A 19,465-nucleotide genomic window follows, 5' to 3' on the forward strand; every position below is an offset into this window, starting at 1 on the left:
AGTGCAAGGTCCCAAGTTTGATCCCCAGTACCAAAAAACCCCAAAAAGGTGAACCTCATTTTACATTGGTCTAAATGAGAGGACTGGAATAGGTGACATGAAAAGCCCTTGACACCCCATTTCCCCCAGATAGATCTACATTTGCAGGGCTGTTTGATGCACTAAAAAAAAATTAAGACATAAAATCAAATGACTGGAAATGCATTATTTCAAAATATGTTGATCAAGAGATGGCAAACGTATAAGAAGCTTGACATAAAAGGTCCCATGTTGTATGATTCCACCTACATGAAATATCAAAAATAGGCAAATCCATAGGTTAGATGGAAAGTCATTTAAGGTTCACGAGGGGCTGGGAGAAGAGAGGGGCATGGGGTCACTTTTAGGAATGATGAAATGGCATGGAACTAGATAATGTGACAGTGGCACAACACAGTGAATTTACCAAATGCCATCACATACATGCTTTTTAACATGGTTAAAATTGTGACATTTGTGGTATGTGTATTTTACCACAAAAGAAAAAAGTGAGAAGAGAGAGGAGAGAGCAGCTCAACTGACACCTGCTCAGTGGCACAGGAGAGTGTGGGGAGGGTCCTCTGAGGAATCACTGGGAAATCTGGGGTCACAGGAGTGGATATCAGTGAGGACAGCAATTGTCATCTAACTGGGACAGGTCCTAGCCAGGGACAGTCATGGCTGCCAGTGCAGTATGAGTGGTTGGCCCTAGTCTCAGCTCACATTCGTGCCTTCTCCCACTGGCGTGAAACAGTACCCCCAAAGTGCATTTTTTAGGCTCACTTCCAAGCTTGGCACCTCCTGGAGAGAAGCCCCAGCCTACACAGAGTCATATGGTTCTCCTCCAGATGCTGGCACCACCGACTCTGTGCCAGTGGAGGGTACCAGGCTCCCGGAATCCCCAGTCATCTGTGTATCCTCTTGGGAGGCCCTGGGCCTTTGGCTTCTGGTAGCCTCGAGGGCATCCAACACAGTAGTGCTCTGAACAGATTCTTTGTGATGGAGTGAGTGAGGGAGGCCCCACAGAGAGCAGTCTTATGGGTTTCACGGCAACCACACCATGAAAGCTGAGGCTTTTCCCTCATGGCTCATACTGGAAACCTTGGGTTGAGAGTCGGATTTCCTGGGAGAGCTTCTCCAGCCAATGTCACTGGGCCTGGTGGTTTCCGGTATGAAGGAACTGTGTTCCTTTTCTGCAATGTATGCAACAACCTAATTTTTAAAGGAAATGACTTACATAGCATCTTCACGTTGGGGAGTAACCTAAACACTGCCCATGTTGACTCTCTGAGGTTCTGAGACCTCTCAGAGCAAGTCGCTGAGACAGAAGGGATCAGAGCTAACAAGTGGCAGAGCTAGGCTTCAAGTCCTGGACGCTTACTTCCGGAGAAGAAGCTCTGCTCATGACCCTAGGTGCTGGCAGAAATCTTCAGGAAAACACACACAAAATTGGTGTTGTTATATTTACGAGGGAATTTTCTTTTTCTTTTTTTGTGTCCATGCAGAGCAAAATGTTTCAAAGCAAACATCTTTCTTCACACCCGAGGGAGAGACGTGTCTCATTTTCGCTTTGGCAATCGAAATGGAAGAGGAAACGCGCGATTTCGTCGCCCATGCGTTGCGGGTCTGTGCTGCACCCTGGCCTCCCCGCCAGAGTCTTCTCCCCCTCCCAGGCTTTCTCCTTCGGGGCGCCGCTACTTTCTGCTCTTCTTCCCCCACGGTTCTGGATAAGGACCTGTCCTCCCGTCCCTCCCCCGAATCGGGTCGAGGGACCCAGCGTAACCCCGCCCCCGGTCCCGGTGTTGAGCCCGGGGCCTCACGCCTGCTCGCTCACGCCCTCCGACGCCCTCCTCTCCTGACCACCAGGGCCTGCGCGCCGCGCGCCTCGGGGCTCCGATCCCACCCACGACTGTGGGTGCTGCCTGCCTATCCCGCGTGGGAGCTGGAGTCAGAACCCGACAGACCTGCCTGCCCCCAGCCGGGACCGGGCACGTCACTTAACCTCCCCCAGTCTCGGTTTCCTCATCGGAACCGGGCCGATCCCCACAGGTGGCCGCGTGGATCCGGGGCGCTCGGCACGGGGCGGCGCCCGCTTGGTGCCCGCTTGGTGCCCATCCTAGGTCTCTTGCGCAGCATCGGCTCGGTGCGCGCTGCCCGGCTCCCGCCTTCACTCTGCTCGGAGGCAGAACGTTGCCTCAGCTCGGTACTCTGAAACGTCCCTGGAGGCCCGCTGAGGGCGCCGAGGCACATCTAGGACAACCCGGAAGGATCTGCTCGCGCTCGACCCCGACCTTACCGCGCTGCACGGGTTCCCTCCCCGGGCGCCCCCACTCAGACACCTGCGGCCCGGGCGCCATCTGCGCGCGGCCTGGCGACCTCGGGGACGGGGACGGGGACGGGGACGGGGACGGGGACGGGGACAACCCCCCCGCCCGCCGAACGCGCCCCTGCCCCCGCGGCGCCCCGGCACCCCTCTCCTCCCCCGGAGGAGCATTGTACTCACATCCGGGGCTGGGTTTTGCCTTAACGCGAAACGTAATTAACCCGGAAAAAAAGAGCCCAGAGACCGGAGCGCAGGAAGGGGCAAGGTGCTGGGGGCGGGGGGGCAGAGCCCGAGAACGACGGGCACCGCGAGCTCGGCTGGCGGCCAGGAAGTCCCCTCGCGCGAGGCGGCCTCCCCGATGTGACCCGCCCCGCCGAGCCCCGGCCCTGCACGCGGGTGAGTGGGCGCGCGGCCCGGTGCAGAGGGCGCGGGAGCGGGGCGGCAGAGGCTCCGGCCGGGGCTGTGGGCGACGAAGCTGGGCCTCGGTCGGGCGGCTCCCCGGCCGCGGCAGAGCCCCGAGGGCAGCGCCGGGTGGCCGAGGTCGCCGCCGCCAGGGGTCGTGCTTCGGGAGTGGGGCGGGCGCAGGCCCGGGGTCGGGGCCGCGCTGAGCTGCGTTTTCTCACGTTTGCAGCGGCGAAACTTCTCTGCTGTCCTGGAGCTGGGGCACCGGCCTCGCAACGACTTCCCGGGCTGCGGGGAGGGAGGAGGAGCGGACCACGTCCTAGGCAAGTCCCTCGGGCGCGGACTGGACTAGGAAGACTCCCTTTCCCGACTCCCTGGTTACTTGGCAGGCGCGGCCTGCTCCCCTGGGGGATCCCTCCTTGCCGCGGTCCAGCCTCCGGCTTCTGCGGTACTGGCGGTGAAGGCGGCTGGGTGGAAAGTGCCCGAAAGGTAGCTTGTGCGCCAGGTTGGGTGGGTACGTCCCTCGAAGGGAGCAGGTTTTCTCTCGCCGCCCTTTTCCTCGCCTTACACGTTTCCTTTTTCTGCTTCATTCCTGGAGTCTGTCATCAAAATTAGCAGGAAATAAAGAAGTGAGGAAAGGGAGAAAGAGGCTGGGCGCTGTGGGGAGGACAAGCGCCCGGCTTGTTTGGAGCAGGCGCGGCTACGGACCGCTGGCGCACCTCTGCCCGACCGGCCCTGCCCCCGCCGCTCTCCCGAAAGGCTTCCTTCCTTCTTGGGGAGCAGAGGTTCAAGATGAGTCTTCCGCTTCTTCTACACCATTTCTTTAGGACTTCAAATGGGTTTCTCGGAGGATCCTAAACACCAGAGAGGGAGCAAGAGGTGGGCGTTGGACATTGTGCCAGGACGCCAGCTGCGCCTCCGGGGGCTTCTCACACTGCTGCGTGGTGGTTGCATTTGGGGCCAAAGCTCCAAAATTGCCCCAGTATTGCTCTTAATATATCTGACCACCCCCTCCCTTCGTTGTCTTTTCTTTGTTTGGTGACAAAGCTTTCGGCAATAGCATAGCCAAAGATCTTGAGAGAATATTTTTTGTTTTCATTTCGGTTGCAGCCAGTTGATGTCTTTTGGTTAATAAGGATTTGTAAGGCAGGGTGCAAGGCATGCAGCCCCATCGTTAGGGAGCAGACCATCTGATGGTGGATACAGTGCCCAGAGCACAAAGGTGGGAGCCCCTGCCTGTTTTGCGAAGCCAGGGGAGGCTGCTACAAAAGCACGGCATCGGTGCAGAAGTTTTCTCCGTGTGCCTTCTCCTCTGTGTGCCTCTCGAAAGCAGATGGCTTTACTGTGTCAGAGATGGAGTTTGTAAGTCCCGATTCTAACCAGCCCAGTGTAGGACAGCTACTAGGTGCTAAGTAAATGTTTGTTGAACGAATGATAAATGCCAGCACATGAGTTGTTTGCACTTGTTGAGGTGGAAGAAAAATAGCAATGTGGCAGCAGCTCAAGCAATAGAAATTGGGTTCACCAAACTATTTATGTGAGTTTGCTGTTAGACCTTTAGTGTCCAAGATCCTATATATCCTTTGGTTCAATTTTTATTTTTTTTGAGACAGGGTCTTGCTGTGTAGTCCAGGTTGGACTTGAACTCAGCTATGTAGCCCAGGCTGGCCTCGAACTTGTAACCACCCTTCTGCCTCAGCCTCCCAAGTGCTTGGATTACAAGCATGTACCACTGTGCCTGGCATCGTTGGGTCTGTTTGTAAGTCTTTCCTCCCTTCATTCCGAAATTGTGGCATTCCTAGTGGAGTTTTGGCTGCCAGATAAGGAGCGCCTTGCTTATTTCATAGATGGGGAATTACCTGGGCACTGATATGGGAAGTGCTTGACCTTTGGTGGAGGAATTTTGCAAACCCTTCGTTTTCCTTGTCATTGGCCTCTTCTGTGTACTGTGTAGGGAAGTAGGGATTGCAGAGCCCATCGAGTTATTGTGGTGAGCTGAACAGTATTCAGTTTGGTATTTTACCAAGGTTAAATTAAATCCTGAAGACATGCAGCTTTTGGTTGGTGGCTGTCAATGGAGAAATTCTTCAAAAGTGGGAAGGGGTTGTGGGGTGAAGCTTAATGGTAGAATGATCGCTTAGCATGCGCATCAGGGATCCCTAGCACGCCAAAAAAAGAAAAAGGAAAAGAAAAAAAAGTGGGAAGGGCCAAGTATCAGCCCTGTCAGTCAAACTCCAGGGCTGCCCTCCTGCTGGCTTACCAGGTGTTCACCTCAAGTAGTAGAACACTAGGAAGACCTGGGGAGCAGGAGCTTGTGTGCATGCAGCTGGCACTTCCTGGATGGTTTCTTGTCCTTTCCCTGGGGCAAGTGCACAGGTGGGTGCTGCCCCAATACAAGGCTGGATGGCTCAGATTAGTCCTTGCTGTGGACCACTGTGCAGAAAATACCCTTTGGATTCACTGAAACTGTGGAGGCTCTCCTGATTCTGGCTGAAATCACCCTAAGCCTTGGAAAGAGGACCTTGGGTCCTCCCCCTGGCCACTGTGAGTGGTTTGGGTGGCCTTACTTTCAGTTTCTCATCTGTCTCAGTGAGCTGGGTAGGACTCCAGCTAGCTAGTCTGTTAGGCGTTGGAAGGGAAGGAAGCAGAGCAAATATTATAGTGTAGCAGGTTGTGGGAAGAGAAGGACCTCAGCCCTGCCTAGTAAAAGTTGTTACTGAGCCAGGGACTTGGACAGGTTGGGGAGATAGGGCCCTGAAGGGGAATGGTGCAGTGGGGCTATAACTGGAAGATCCTCTGTTCCCAGTTTATTTGTGCTGCTCTCCCCTTCCAACCTTTTAGGCCTTGTAGTTATCTTTCCTCTGTAGTTTGTCTTTCCTTCCTTCTGTACCCTGATCCCATCTGGTTGAAGTGGCTGGCTGCTGGCTGATTAAAGGCTGAATTGGTTCTTTCACTGTGCAGGTCTCAGCCCTTCTGGGGCCCCTCCTGCCCCCCAGAGTGGGCAAAAAGCTCTCAGCGTTGAGCCTGTAGTGTATCTTTTGGTCCATAGAGGCCAGCTGAGATAAAGAGGGTAGAATGTAAGGTCCTTTTGTCCTCTGCTACTAAAGTACAAAGGCAAGGACTGGGGGACTCACTGAACCAAAGGCTGGGGCTGTGAGTTGGCTGGAGGGGGAGGCAGCTGCAGGTTCCCTTCCCAGGAACCTGGGAGTCAAGTCTGGGTTGTGTTAGCTTTCAGGTGGCCCAGCCAAGACAGAGTTTGTGGGTCTCTTGGATTTTGTTTTTAATATCTTTTAGAGATGGCAAATGTGATGGTTCTTATAGTACAGGGAAGGTGAGGGAGATGGTGTGTTTACTTGTGAGAGGGCTCTGTTGGTGCAAGCTTTCCATTAATGTTGGCTCGTTGATGTTTGTGGAGTAGAGATGGGTCCTGTAGCTGTCTGTCCTGGGTTAAGGACAGCAGTAATGGCAACCAAGTATGATTTGTTGGTCCCGGGTCTTTCTCTATTTCACACACAGGCATTTTGGTATTGTTTTGTTTCTTTTTGGTATTGAGGATTGAATCCAGGGCCTTCCTAATAAGCCTGCACTTCAGCAGTGGGCACACATTTTAAAAGTAGTATTTGTTTAGTGCTTTTTCTGTACCAGTCCTGGTGTTGAGTACTTCTCAAACATTATTTCTTATAATCTGTGTAGCAACTTTTGAAGTAGGTAAATTGATTATCTCTATTTCTCAAAGGAGAAAATAGGCCTGGAAGAGTTAAGTAGCTTGTCCACATTTGAATCTAGGTCTGTCTGATTCTAAAACCCCATACTGTTTCACTTCCCTCTCTAGGTGGATGGGTAACGAAGTCAGCATACCCTTTTTTTTTTTTTTTGGTACGGGGGAATCGAACTCAGGTCCTTGTGCTTGCGCAGCAGGCGGTGGCACCAATGAGCTAAATCCCCGGCCCTTCCCTTCTTAATAGTCATCTTGCAAAAGTTAAAAAAACACTCATGCTGATCGTTGTCACCTGCATATCCTTCTTGCCACACCCAGTCCCTCTTCCTTCCCTAAATGGAGACTTGCCTGTAGGCAGACACACCTAGCCACTTCCCCCTGCACAGAAAGGCTGAGGTAGAGGAAATAATGATGTTTTCTTTCTCTCCCTGCCCCCCCCCCCCCCCATCTTGGTGCCCTCTGGTTGACACAGTGGGGTAGAGCTCCTGGCCTCCTGTGCAACTGTTGTAGGAAGCCCCACAGTGAAGCTGTGTTCTTGTGTATTCTGAGTGGGGATTTTCAGGATTCTGAATGTGAAATCTCTGCTTCTGCAGGTCATTTATAGACCGGATGTGACTGCCTGCCTGCCTGCTCCAGTGATCTTTCTGTTGGATGGTCTGAGGCACCTTCAGCGAGCAGGCCTTCGTCATGTAAGGGTTGCACCAGGCATGTTTTCTGTGAGCATAGAGAGGTGGCTGTTCAGAGAGGTCATAAGTCTTTAAAACATTTTGTTGTTTTTGGCATCTTCACCTCAGTGGTATCAGTTTTCTATTACTTTTGCCTTTCTCCGAATATTTATTTCCCTTTTAAAATGCCTTCTTAAGTGTGTCTTTTCCTCTTCCCCCAATGCTGGGGTCTGGGCCTTCTGGCCCTGTCAGGGTTGGTGGGTGCCCTTTCTGCTCCTCCCCATTCCTGAGGGTGTTTGCATTCCTCACCCGGCTTCTGCTGGGAACATGGTCCCAGTACATTCCCTTCTCTCTCACATTATTCTCCTGGCTTGGACTGAAATCTGTTCTTATGATCATTTGCAAGATGCAGTGATATTATAGCAGGAAGAAATGGATGCTTCCACACTTCCTAAATTCCGATCTTTAGCCCCTTCCAAGGGCTGTACTCAGAAATTGCTAATGCTTATGTTTGTTATTGTTTTTTACTGGGCTGTTAGCATCACTGGGGCCGTGTGGCTCCACGGCATGTGCTCGTGTGTATTCACATCTAAGCACACATGAACTCTGCTGCTGTGACCCCCACATGCTTGAGCTGTAAGGGTTGACACCTGCCCTCAACATCCACCCCTCTGTTTCCGGCTATTACTGGCCTCTTGGACACCTCTGGTGTCTTTTCTAATAAGCTTTCTCCTCATACAAGTTTAGCTATTTTCCTCTCTCCCTGTTTCTGCTGCAGCTGTCTCTAGCCATTGTCCTGGGAGGACCCAAGACAGGAGCTGTACTCATTGTGTATCACTCGACTGTCACGAGATGTCCTCTTTATTCTTTCTGGAACAAGATCCTAGCAAGTCCCTGGCCTGCCATCACAGAGAATCCCTCAAAAAAAAAAAAAGATCTTTTATTTTTTTTTCAGTTTTGAACTGAGGTTTTTATAATCTGGACAGTGCCGTTTAAGGCTTTGTTATCCCGGCCTCTCCTTTTTATTGATCTCAAACATATCAGAGTAGCCAGGCTGATGAATCACCTGTATTTCACTCTAGTATTTCCTTTGTTTCAAAACTGTATTAACTATCTTAAAAATCAAGAGGGATGATATAGCAAACCACAACTTAATGTTTTAATCTGTTTTATTTTTTAAAATTTTTTTGCTGGTACTAGGGATTGAACCCAGGGTCTTGCCTATGATGAGCAAATGTTCTACCACTGAGCTACATGCCCCACCCCAAACTGCAGCTCTAATTTAATAGCTCGATAGCTTCTTGTAAAAAAATTGAGTTGTCTATCTATATTTTCATTTACCCATCCAGCCATTTTATTTTATTATCTTTTGAAATATTATTGTTATTATTATTAGTTTTGCAAAGAGGTTTTGGTGTGTTGCCTAGGCTGGCCCTAACCTTCTGGGCTCAAGTGATCATCTTGCTTTAGATTTCTGAGTAGCTGGACTATGTGTTTATACCACCACACATGGCTATCTGTTTATTTTCAAATGTCAACCTCATCTCCTAAGAAGGAAAACCTTGGGGGTCCTTGCCAGGATCTTTTTTTTTCTTTTTCATCTGGACATTGTGTGGCTCAGACATGCATTGCACAAAGACTTGGGCCTGAATACTGTGTTGGCCCCAGGGACGTGGGCTGCTCTTGTGAGGAACCAAGCAGCAGGAGAAAGGATGTGATTATTAGGAGCTGTGGCAATAGGAAGTAAGAAATTCAGTAGGTTGGAGAGTGCAAAGCCCTCTGGGCAGTTATCTGCCAATGTGTAAGATATTGATTTATTAGATTTAGGTTTTTGAAACACTAGAGAAGACCCATAAGAATACTATTTTAATCCTGGTGTATGTACACCTGGCTCTGGCAAGCTGAGGCAGAAGAATAACAATCTCCAGCCCAGCTCAAACAGTGTAGCAGCTTAGTGAGCCTGCTTCAAAATAAAAAGTGCTGGTAACTGTCAAAAAAAAAAAAAATCACTGGTGATATAGCTCAGTACCAAGGCTCTGGGTTCAGTTCCCAGTACTGGAGGGGAGGGCAGAGGAAGGAGCTCTAATTTAGGCATGATTTTGTTTGTTTGTGGACTCTGGAGTATTGAGAAATTTATTCTCAGCTTCAGAACTTATGTCCTAGGGGTGGGAGTGTTTGTGGAATTAAATTGCTTTCTTGTCTAAGTAAAGTAACATGTTCTGTGTAGAAAATTGGAAAATATAGAAAAATATATAAAAGTAAATGAAATTCACCTATAACCCATAGATAATAAGTTGATATTTTGTGGCTACCTAGTCTTTTAAAAATACATGTATGATAATAACTTAGCTGATTGAGATAGTATTATCCATCATTGAAACATTTACAATTTTTAAAATAGAAATTCTTTCGCAGTGGCCATCTTTTTGTTTTAATCTGCACCCATTTACTTGGATGGGATCCTAAAAGTAGAATCACTACTTTCTACATGGATGTTTTTAGCCCGATGTTTCACCAGAGAGGTCCCTCCTCTTGTCCTGAGTATATACACATCCTGCCAGTTTTTCAAGTGGATGATGCCTGTTTTAAGCACCAAATTTCTCTTTACATTTTAGCCTCTCATACTTCCCTCTCCTGTTGAGTATATTCTCTTTTCTTAGGGTCTCGGTCCCAACTGTCTCTTGTATGATGTGACATAGGCCTAATAAACGTCTCAATTTTATTCTTGCTGTGAATTGCTGATGGTGGAACCTAAGGCATTGAATGGGATTGTGGAAGAGGTACTTTGGGCAGAGCCAGGCCCCCCCCCCCCCCCCCCCCCGGTCTGTGGTGGGCAGCCTTTAACCTAGTCCTGCATGTCTTTCAGTCGCTGGCAAATGTGAGCTGGGAATCTCAGTTTAATTCCCATTTAACCCACTTGCTACTGTTGATTAACAGGCAGCTTTATGCAAACTCACTTTCTTGGTCTATTTGACTTTTAGCAAAACTAAATATTTAGCTTATTTTCATTTATAGCACATACTTAGGAATTTATACTCTACTGAAGAAATCTGGATCATATAAAACTTTTGTTTTTATTTTACTTTTGATTAAAATATTAGTTATTTCAATTATGTGGGGCCATGTTGTACATGCATGCCTGTGAATATGTGTGTGTGTGTGTGTGTGTGTGTGTGTGTGTGTATGGGGGGGGGAGATTATGTGCACATGTACTCTGGACTTGCATTTATCAAAGCCCAGGGAAAGAAGATGAAGTAGGAAACAAACGTGAAGGAATGCTCAGCTTTACTAGATATTGTATATTTCAGACTAGCAACAGTTCAAAATAGTGAGTACATTCAATGAATGTAAGATTGTAGTGATAGTAACTATATTACTAGTTGCAACATAAAGAGCTAAAATATTTTTAGAAAGTAATTTTGTAATAGGTCTCAACAAAAGATCATAGCCTATGACCTGATCATGCTGTAATTGGAAGTTATGCTTTCTCCAAGTAAAAGAAGAAACAAGGCATGAAAATATGAAATATAAGCATTACTTATAACAAAAAATTGGCTATAACCTAGCAGTCTAATCACAGAGAAATGGTTAAATTATAGTAAAGCCAATGCAATAATGTTTGCAACCATTAAAAATAATGATTATGGGATCACAATGATCAAGATATGTTATGTGCACGTACCAGGTCCCCAAAGTCAACATCACTGTTATGTATTGCAAACTAAGAAAAAAATGATTATAAACACTGTGTACCAACATGGAAAATGTTTGTGGTATCATTTTAAATGTAAAAAAAGGCCAGTTATGTGGATAGGGACATGAAGAAGTTTGCAAAAGTGAAAATTGTTGGCTGGAGTGATCTTTAAAAACATTCCAGGGCTGGGGATTTAGCTCAGTGGTTCCGCCGCCTGCCTCGAAAGCGCACGGTCTGGAGTTCGATCCCTGGTACCAAAAAAAACCCCAAACAAATAAAAACATTACAGCATTGTTATATTACAGTTTTTGTACCTAAACCTGAAAGCACTAGGGAGGTTTTGCTTGCTTTGGAAAGACAGGATGTCGAGTGGAGTGGCAGAGATTCTTGACTTACAGATATTCTGTGCTTCTTGTCAACCAGGTGTTGTGAAGGCTAGGAAGCTACTTGCTAGAGAGTTTCAGTGTATGAGATCAGAAGGGAAAGGACCAGCAAGAGAGGGATGTCTGGTGCTCTACTCCAGGGCAAGCATTTCCAGTGCTGTCCTGAGAGGGGCAGGGAGGTTCACTGTCACGATGTGGCCTCAGGGCTTCCCTGGGGAAACTGGGGTGAGACAGGGTGTGTGAACTCAGGTCTCAGGTGAAAATGCAGTTTAAGGGCTGGGGATGGAGATCAGTGATACAGGGCTTGCTGAACAGGTGTGAAGTCCTGGGCTTGATCTTAGCACCACCAAGTGTGGGGAGGGTCAATGTAATGTAAGTGATTTTTGGTTGTGAGAAACTGGTTAAAATTATATAATAAGAGGAGTGTTGTGAGAGTTAGGAGGATGTTTTTAAAGACCAGATTTTCCCTGGGTTTGGTAGGGGAAGTTTTAGGTGACGGTAGAGTTGACCTTGGTATCTGCAGGGACTGGTTCCAGGCCACACAGAGGTACCAAAATCCTCTGATATTCCAGTCCCTTCTGTTAAATGGTGTGATGTTGGCATATAACCTATGTGTGTCCTCCTTTTAAGTCACCTCTGGATTACCTGTAATACTGTATCCAGGGTAAATACTATGTAAATCATTATACTGTATTTCTTAGGAATAGTAAGAAAAAAAAATCCATACATGTTTGGTACCAACATAATTTTGTAAAAAAGGATTTTCTAATTCTGTTTGATTGGATGCATAGATGCTGATGTCTGGATACATGTTTGTGTGCCAAATTGTTTGACACTTTGGTACCAATTGCTAGCACCTCTTTGCTCCCCACTTGTTAGTGCAGCCTGGGGGTGGGGAGCAGAGGTAATTTTCACAGAGGAAAATCCAGAGAAGACATGGAAGATGATGGTGATGTGGTTGAAGAGACAAGGAGAAGGAACATGGGGACCTTGGGAGAATAGGTTCTGTGTACCAAGTCTTAGCAACTGTCGTGACCAAGGATATTCAAAGGAGACCAGGAGAAACTGTCAGTTGAAGCAGGCCGAGGGCTGCAGGTCTGCGTTCTGTGCGCTGAGTGCTTTCTATGTGGTTGGTAACTGTGATGCTTTGTTCTCCCTCCACCTCCCCTGTTCTTGATGAGCCCTGTGACTCTGGCTTCTTGGGACAGCGGGAACCCCCCCCCCCTCCCCGCGCCCCCACTGGGAATCCTGGGCTTACAGTCACAGGATATATTGTAGCCAGAGTTCTACTTCTTTTCTTTCCTTTTTGGTCCACTAGGGGCTTTTCCTATCTATGGATCCATGCAAATGGAAATTACCCTCAAGAGAAGTTAGATGTTGGGAGACTTTTGGAAAGAATGCCTTCTTGGTGTCTCTGGCTTGAGAAGGAGAGGTATTGATTAACCCTGCAGGCTGAAAAAGGGGACATTGAAAGCCAGCATTAAGTTGGACTCCCCTGGGCCCCCACATAGTCATCTTGCTCTTTTGTTGGAGTCTGTATGCATTCTCTTAGAGATGTCACTGGAGTAGCAGTAGTCAGGCAGTGTGAAGAAATTCTGTCTCTGCAAGTAGATTGGCATGGAGGGGATTTGCCTGGTTTTTTTAGGGGGTGGTGTTAGTGATTTCCATCATCCTGACCCGAAGGTCTGTGGCCTTCCTGGAAGGCTCAGACTTTCTGCATAGACCCTGTCCTCTCCCATCACCTGTGTGGGGGCTGCAGCCTTGCTGGGTATGCGCTTCCGCCCAAGCAGTGCCTGCCTTTGTTCTGCTGTCCTTGATCCAGTGTCTGCTGGAAGACTTGAAGAACCCATCAGGTATCTTCTCACTTTTGGCTTGCGCCTGCCTTTTATTTCCTAAACTCAGACTTCCTCCGTGTGAAAGGGAACCTGGGATGGAAGCTTAGTGTGAAAAGCTGGCTGTAATATAGTTAAGCTGCTTTGTGCAGGGTACGTCTGTCCCCCTAGCCCACCTATCCTCCCCTCCTACTACACTGCTTCCTTCTCCTAGGCCATGCTTTTTAAAACCTCTTCTTCCTTTTTATCCCTTTACTCATCTCCTCTTTTACTTCTGCTCTTTTGACTTCCTTTTTAGCTGTGTCTTTCCATCTTTGCCCTATTTCTCTGGGAACTTTACTGTTTCTACCTCTGCCACCCTCCAGTGAGTATTGGCAGCATCTCCCAATGTTTTCACTGATTGCTGTGTTTCCGGTCCCCCTTGGGATTCTGGCTTGCATTTAGACAGAGGAAGGGGTTCATTAGTATCTGTGTGTATGTGTGTGAGAGAGAGAAAGAGAAAGAGAAAGTCTTTTTTCTTGGGATAGCCTCTCAACACTGCAGTGCCCCTTGTAGAGGTGAAGAGAGCAGAGCACCCCACCAGTCACCACCCCGAGGGCTCACTTGACCTCGGGGTGTGTCTCTCTGCTCCAGGCTTGCCCCGTTGGTGTCTGGAAGATGAGGGCTGTCAGACCTCTGTGACCTGCTGGCTGACCTGTATAAAGTTGGATGGCCCTGGCCAGCACTCACAACTGCTTGGCTATGGACCAACGCCCTTGGTGGGCCTGGGCTGCTGCATTTTGCTCTCTTAGAGCTGGTGGGGGCTCCATGATGGATGTCACCTGTAATTGAGAGTCTGAGTGTCCTGACTGCTCTGAGCCCTGAGGAGCCTGTGTCTGCTCCTGCCTGGTGTATGTGGATTGGATGTCTGTGCGTGTTGGCAGATGTTCTTCCCTGGGGAGGAGTACAGAGCTCCCAGCCTTTCCTCGGGCTCTTCAGAGGGTCCTGAGGAAAGAGAAGGGCAGAGGGCTTGAAGGTGTGGCTCACCTCACCTCACCAGAGATCTTGTTCTGGAGTCAAGTGCTCAGGGTTGGAACTTTCGGTTCCTCATTCTTTTAGGGGTGAGGGATCTCTGCATAGCTATGAGTCTGCTCAGGCAGCCTTTCAAACCACCATGGACTGAGGCAAAACAACAAAAATTTATCTTCCCACAGTTCTGAAGGCTAGAAATTCAAGATCAGGCTGTCCACTGGTTGGTTTTTTCTGAGGGCCACGAGGCAAGGATGCATGCCAGGCCCTCTTGTTGGCTTGCAGGTGGCATCTTCTCCCTCTGAGGCCTCCAATGTCCAGATTTCCCCCTTGTAAGATTATGTCCTAATGGATTAGGGCCCACTCAGTGACTTCTTGTTAACTTAATTGCCTCTTTAAAGACCCTGCCTCCAAACACAGTCACAGTTTGAGGTAGCAGGAGGTTAGAACCTCAGCATAAGAATCTTGAGAGGACATAGTAATGGCCAGGTAAGGTAGGCACAGGCAGATCAGGGCTGAGAGAAGGGCTCCTCACTTTTAACCCTGGCGGTGCCCTCTCTGAACAAGTTCCCGGCAGAGTTTTATCCAGGTTTTTAAGTTGGAGCTTCAGTTCATTCTGAGATAGTTTCTTCACGTGTAAATTAAGTTGTGATCCACTTCACAAAGATTTGAGGAGAGTAGTGGTAGTAACTACACTGATGATGTGTTTACTGTGTGACTAACAACCTTGTGAGATGTAGGAGTTAGTGTTTTCCCTATTGTACAGATGCAGAAACTAGGGTACAGAAAGATCAAACAATTTGGGTCACATAATTAATTTTGTAATTTTTTTTTTTTGGCTACCGGGGATCGAACTTGGGACCTTGCACTTGTGCGGCATGTGCCAGAACCACTGAGCTAAATCCCCTGGGTCACATAATTAATAAGTTTCCAGAACAGGAATTTGAACACAAGCTCCTGAAAGAAGAAAGTCTAGGTAGGCCTAAGTAAAATGCCTAAGGCCGCCCTTAGCCTGGAACGCTTAGGAGTCCATATTAATGGCTTTTGCTGAGGTCTCCAGGGTCTGGGTAGGGTGGTACCTTTAGCACCTAGGTATGGAAGCTGGTAGAGGGTCCCAGCCTGGCTTCTCCCAGAGGTGAGTGAGAACAGGCAGACGTGAGATTCCTACAGGCCCTGGATAGTGGTCTTCACCTTCTTTCTCACCAGCACCCCCTTCCTGCCACGCAGGGTGATGTGAGCAGAGCCCAGGAATGCCTTATGTGGATCGGCAGAACCGAATCTGTGGGTTTCTGGACATCGAGGAGAATGAGCACGGCGGCAAGTTTCTGCGGAGGTACTTTATTCTGGACACCCAGGCCAACTGCCTGCTCTGGTACATGGACAACCCCCAGGTGAGAGGCCAAGTGGGAAGAGGCACAGCCTGGGAGGAGCACACAAGGGCTCAGCCTCCAGGGCCTCATCAGTAAGGAGGGACAAATCCCCAGACATACACAGATGCAGAGGTGCACAAGACACTTGTATCCATGCAAAGAAAACTGTCTCAGGGGATGGGCTGTAGCTCAGTGGGTTCAATCCCCAGCACCGCTAACAAAACAAAACAAAAATAAAGAAAAAGGAAACTATCTCAAATCCTAGCTTGGGGGAAGGGAAGCCCTTCTGGACCTAGATCTTGTGCTTTTTTTTATGTGCAGGAATTTAACCCTTGCAAAAGTCAGGCAGAGGCTGGCCAGGCTGGCTCCAGGGCCAGGGCATGGCTTGCTCCTCTCATCGGGGCTGTGGCCTGGTGGCTACTCCTGCTCTTCCAGTCTCAGGCCTCTCCCCAGTGAAGTATGTGACCTGGTTTTCGGAGAGGGACCAGTGTTGGATTCTTTTGGTCTCCTGAATCAGGAAGTTATGGAATCCTGAGTTGGATGTGACCTTGGAGCTCACCTAGTTTTGCTTCCTGATGGTACAGATGAGAAAACTGAGTCTCAGACATTGCGGTTGACTTAGGCAAAGACATAGTTAATGGCTTTCTTAGCATTTTAAGGAATCTGGAACAGAGATGGAGGCTACCTAAGTTTTATTGCTATGCCTGGGGGTCCCTGGAATCATCATTGATCTGGGAAAAAATTGCTCTTTGGGAGTTCATCTGTTTTGTTTCTGTTGTTTTTTCTGGTATTGAGTGCTGGGATCATGGCCAAGTGGGGATGGAGGAAGATGTGTGGGCTGGGGTTTGGCTCTGTTCTGAGGATTGGGAAGAGAAGGTCAGAGTGGTGAGGGATGGATTTGTGCTCTAAGATGTGATATGCAAAAGGGGTCCTGTGAATCTTGAGCTCACTATCTAGGGGCCAGCCCTCTGGAGGCCTTTGACATTTGTCTTCTACATTTGATGGCTGAGTGAAAACATTGTAGATGCAGAAGACATATGCAGAAAGTCAGCTGCTGTGAGTTCCCTTCTCCAGGAAGATGGCTCTCAGTATAGCTGTGTCCTGCGCACCTCTCACCCCGGAGAAGCCAGACCCTTACTCTCATTTGACTGGCTTCTGCATCGGACACAGTCCACTCTCTGCTTGTATCTCAGTGAGGCTTGGTCTAATTTTGCTTCAGGCCCTACTGCCTTAGTTTCCCTGCCTTTGCCCTGTGCAGATGCCCTCCTCTGGCTCAGCAGATCCATTGTACATGAAAAGAGAATTGAAGGTCTTCTTTGCCACTGTGGGAGGGGCTTGGAATTAAGTCTTTGTTTCCAGTGGGCTTCACTTCTGGCACCCTAGGAGGAGCCCTGGGGATGAGGGTCTCCCTGTCCCTTTTCCCTTGGTTTCCCTTCTCCCACTTACCTGCCATGTTAGCTCAGTGAAATGGAATGGATTTTTGTCTTCATTTACCTACTTCCCACTGTGCTTCCCCACAAGAACTACCCCAAACCCCCATCCTCTTGCTTAGGGAATCCAGCTGCCTCTCTGGAGAACTGGGCCTTTCTTCAAACCTTGTGCCACAGAGAGTCTTGCTGTCATTGACTGGTCTCCCAGGACCACAGTGACACTATCTGGGATCTTGACTGTTGCTGGTTGTTCATTTCCCTCATTCTGACCTTTGGTTTCATTGTCACTTGGGCCACCTTACTGAGTGGCCCTGGGTCAGGTGCTGCAGTGGGACCCATCCTGCTCAGGGCAGCCTGCCTGACCCTGGCCCTGTGATCTTGGGTGCTCTTTGTGGGAACCTCCTTTGAGTTTGAATCACCAGACAGAACTTACATGTCATCCAGTGCGGCTTTCCTCTGCTCTTGCCCATGGGAGGGCGGGGACTAGGACTGGAGGTGAAGCAGCGGGCATGTCCCATCACTAGGGCTTCTTCACATTTTCCCAGGAAGGAGTAGATTTCAGTTGGCTCGGCATAAGCCCCCAAAGGGAGAGACTTGCTGTGACACAGTGACAGTTCAGAACTTTTCATTTCTTTAGTTCTTCGAGTCTTCATTGTGTTCATGGTCAAGCAACACTCTAGACGTGAGAGTAGATGCTTTGGTAAATTATAAAATGGTACTACTGAACGTTTATCCCTATGTGCTGAGCACAACTCATTGGATTTTCATACTGACAGCAAGTTTAATTGGTAGATATTATTGTCCTCATTCTAAAGGTGAAGTAGGTGAAGCAGAAAGGGAAAGAAATTGGCCCACAGTTACATAACAGGAAAGTGACAGAGCCAGGATTCTGAGCCTGGCAGTTGGCACTAGTTCTTCTGTCATTGTTGCTGATATTGAGACAATCATCTCTGGGTTTCTTGGGAAGGAGAAAGCCTGAAGAGGTGGTCTCTGATGAAGAAAGAAGCTGGAGCACTCAGGCTGAGGAGGCTCTAGCAGGCAGAGAGCTCATCTGCTTTAGCTTTTGAGCCATATAGTGTTCAGCACTGGATAAATGTTTGCTCACTGAATGAATGAATGGTTGGACAATTGAAAGGAGGCCAGGGAAAGAGACTGTCAGGATCAGGTCCTCAGGAGGTACAGAGTGTTTGATTCAGCTCTCCTGGGACTGGGGACAGGGCCAGAACCAAATGGAAGCCTGCTGACTGCAACACCCTGGGGATGTGGGTCTGTCCCTGTGGGAGAGGCGCTGAGACTCATTTGGTCACTCTACATCTTACTTTTTTGGGGGTACCGGCTATCAAACTTGGGACCTTGAGCTTGCGAGGCAGGCGGCAGAACCACTGAGCTAAATCGCTAGCCCTCTACATCTTACTTTTGAGGGAAAGGAGACCCTTGATGTGGCACCTTTGTTTGGTTTTTTTGGGTTTTTTTTTCCTGTACTGGGAATCGAACTCAGAATCTTGTACTTGCCAGGCAGGTGCAGCACTACTGAGCTAAATTCCTGGCCCACCACCTTATTTATTTAATAGGCATTAATAAGCAGGGCTTTCTGAACCCAGGTTTCTGATCTTTGCCTGGTGAAGCTGCCTGGTAGTCTGTATGCCCTGGGCCTGTTTCTATTGCTGTCTATACTGCTGTTATGACTAGTGTGGCGGATACTTCCTGAGTGGTTAGCACATACCAGCAGTTGTATGAAATGCTTTGCATATATTATCTCATTAAATCCCACCAATAATCCCTTGCTATGTTGTCCAGGGTGGTGTGCATCTCCTGGGCTCAGGCAGTCCTCCTGCATCAGGACCTCAGGGACAGCTGGTGTCAGGTATCAATATGTCAGAATGCTGCTTGCAGGATTAGGAGTTGTAGTATTCCTGTGCTGCTGCACAAAGGGGAAGCTGTAGGGCCTGGAGGTGGAATCTCAGGTGGAAAATTGTCAGCCCTGGGCGATGAGATCAAGGCTGCAAACTGGGCTCGGTGACTCAGTTGATTTTTGTCTGAGGAATGTCGATTTCTCTCCTAGGGTGTGGACACTCTAGAGGACCCTACACCTGACTTCTAGCCCTTCATTTCTTTATGGCCTGAGAAGAGGGAGACACCCAACACTTAACTACTGAACTTGCCCTGTGTGTCAGACACCAAGCGAAGCTGCAGATGCTGAGTCTGAAAGAGGGTTGAGACAAAGTCCTTGGTTTCACAGAGCCCACACTGCAGACAAGGAGGTGGAATATTAGCACAAATGGGGTAGAGAGAGCTTGGGACACCCCTTTGTGGAGGTGCAACGCTAGGGCTGGCTTTTGAAGGCTGGCTGAGATTAGAGTGATTCTTGCCACATATTATTCACATTTGCAGAGCATTTTGCAGGCTTTGAAGTATTTTCATGTACAGGGTCTCATGTGATCATTGTTTCTGCCTTGTCTGAGGAAGGGGGAAACAGTGATCATTATGGCGGCAGAGGATGCTAAAGATTGGGCTCTCCAGAAGAAGACCTTGTGAGGAGTCAGGTCCAGGACAAAGGTTTGTGGGTGAGGTCTTTCTTGAGGAAATGCTTCTTGGGGGGGGGGGCTGGTCAGGAGGCTGTGA

General features: G+C 48.7%; 1 protein-coding gene across 7 annotated transcripts in view; it reads left to right on the plus strand.

The window, feature by feature from the left end:
* Window positions 1–2,545: 2,545 nt before the first annotated feature.
* Plekha2 (pleckstrin homology domain containing A2) overlaps window positions 2,546–19,465 on the plus strand; it is a 62,088-nt gene continuing 45,168 nt past the window's right edge. For 2 of the 7 annotated variants that reach the window (XM_013076099.3, XM_013076103.3), the window contains exons 1-2: window positions 2,973–3,066; window positions 15,271–15,434. In XM_013076099.3, coding sequence (XP_012931553.2) covers window positions 15,294–15,434 — 141 coding nt within the window. In that variant the 5' untranslated portion in view covers window positions 2,973–3,066; window positions 15,271–15,293. Of the gene's footprint in view, window positions 2,738–2,972; window positions 3,067–3,096; window positions 3,233–3,523; window positions 3,623–7,054; window positions 7,151–15,249; window positions 15,435–19,465 lie in introns of those variants that run through there. The other 5 variants (XM_087217343.1, XM_004855327.3, XM_021236788.2 and 2 more) reach the window with 5 other exon arrangements.

The sequence above is a fragment of the Heterocephalus glaber genome, unplaced genomic scaffold (assembly GCF_053883595.1).
Source record: "Heterocephalus glaber isolate CG9 unplaced genomic scaffold, H.glaber_assembly_v1.0 deba00001461, whole genome shotgun sequence".
Lineage (NCBI taxonomy): Eukaryota > Metazoa > Chordata > Mammalia > Rodentia > Bathyergidae > Heterocephalus > Heterocephalus glaber.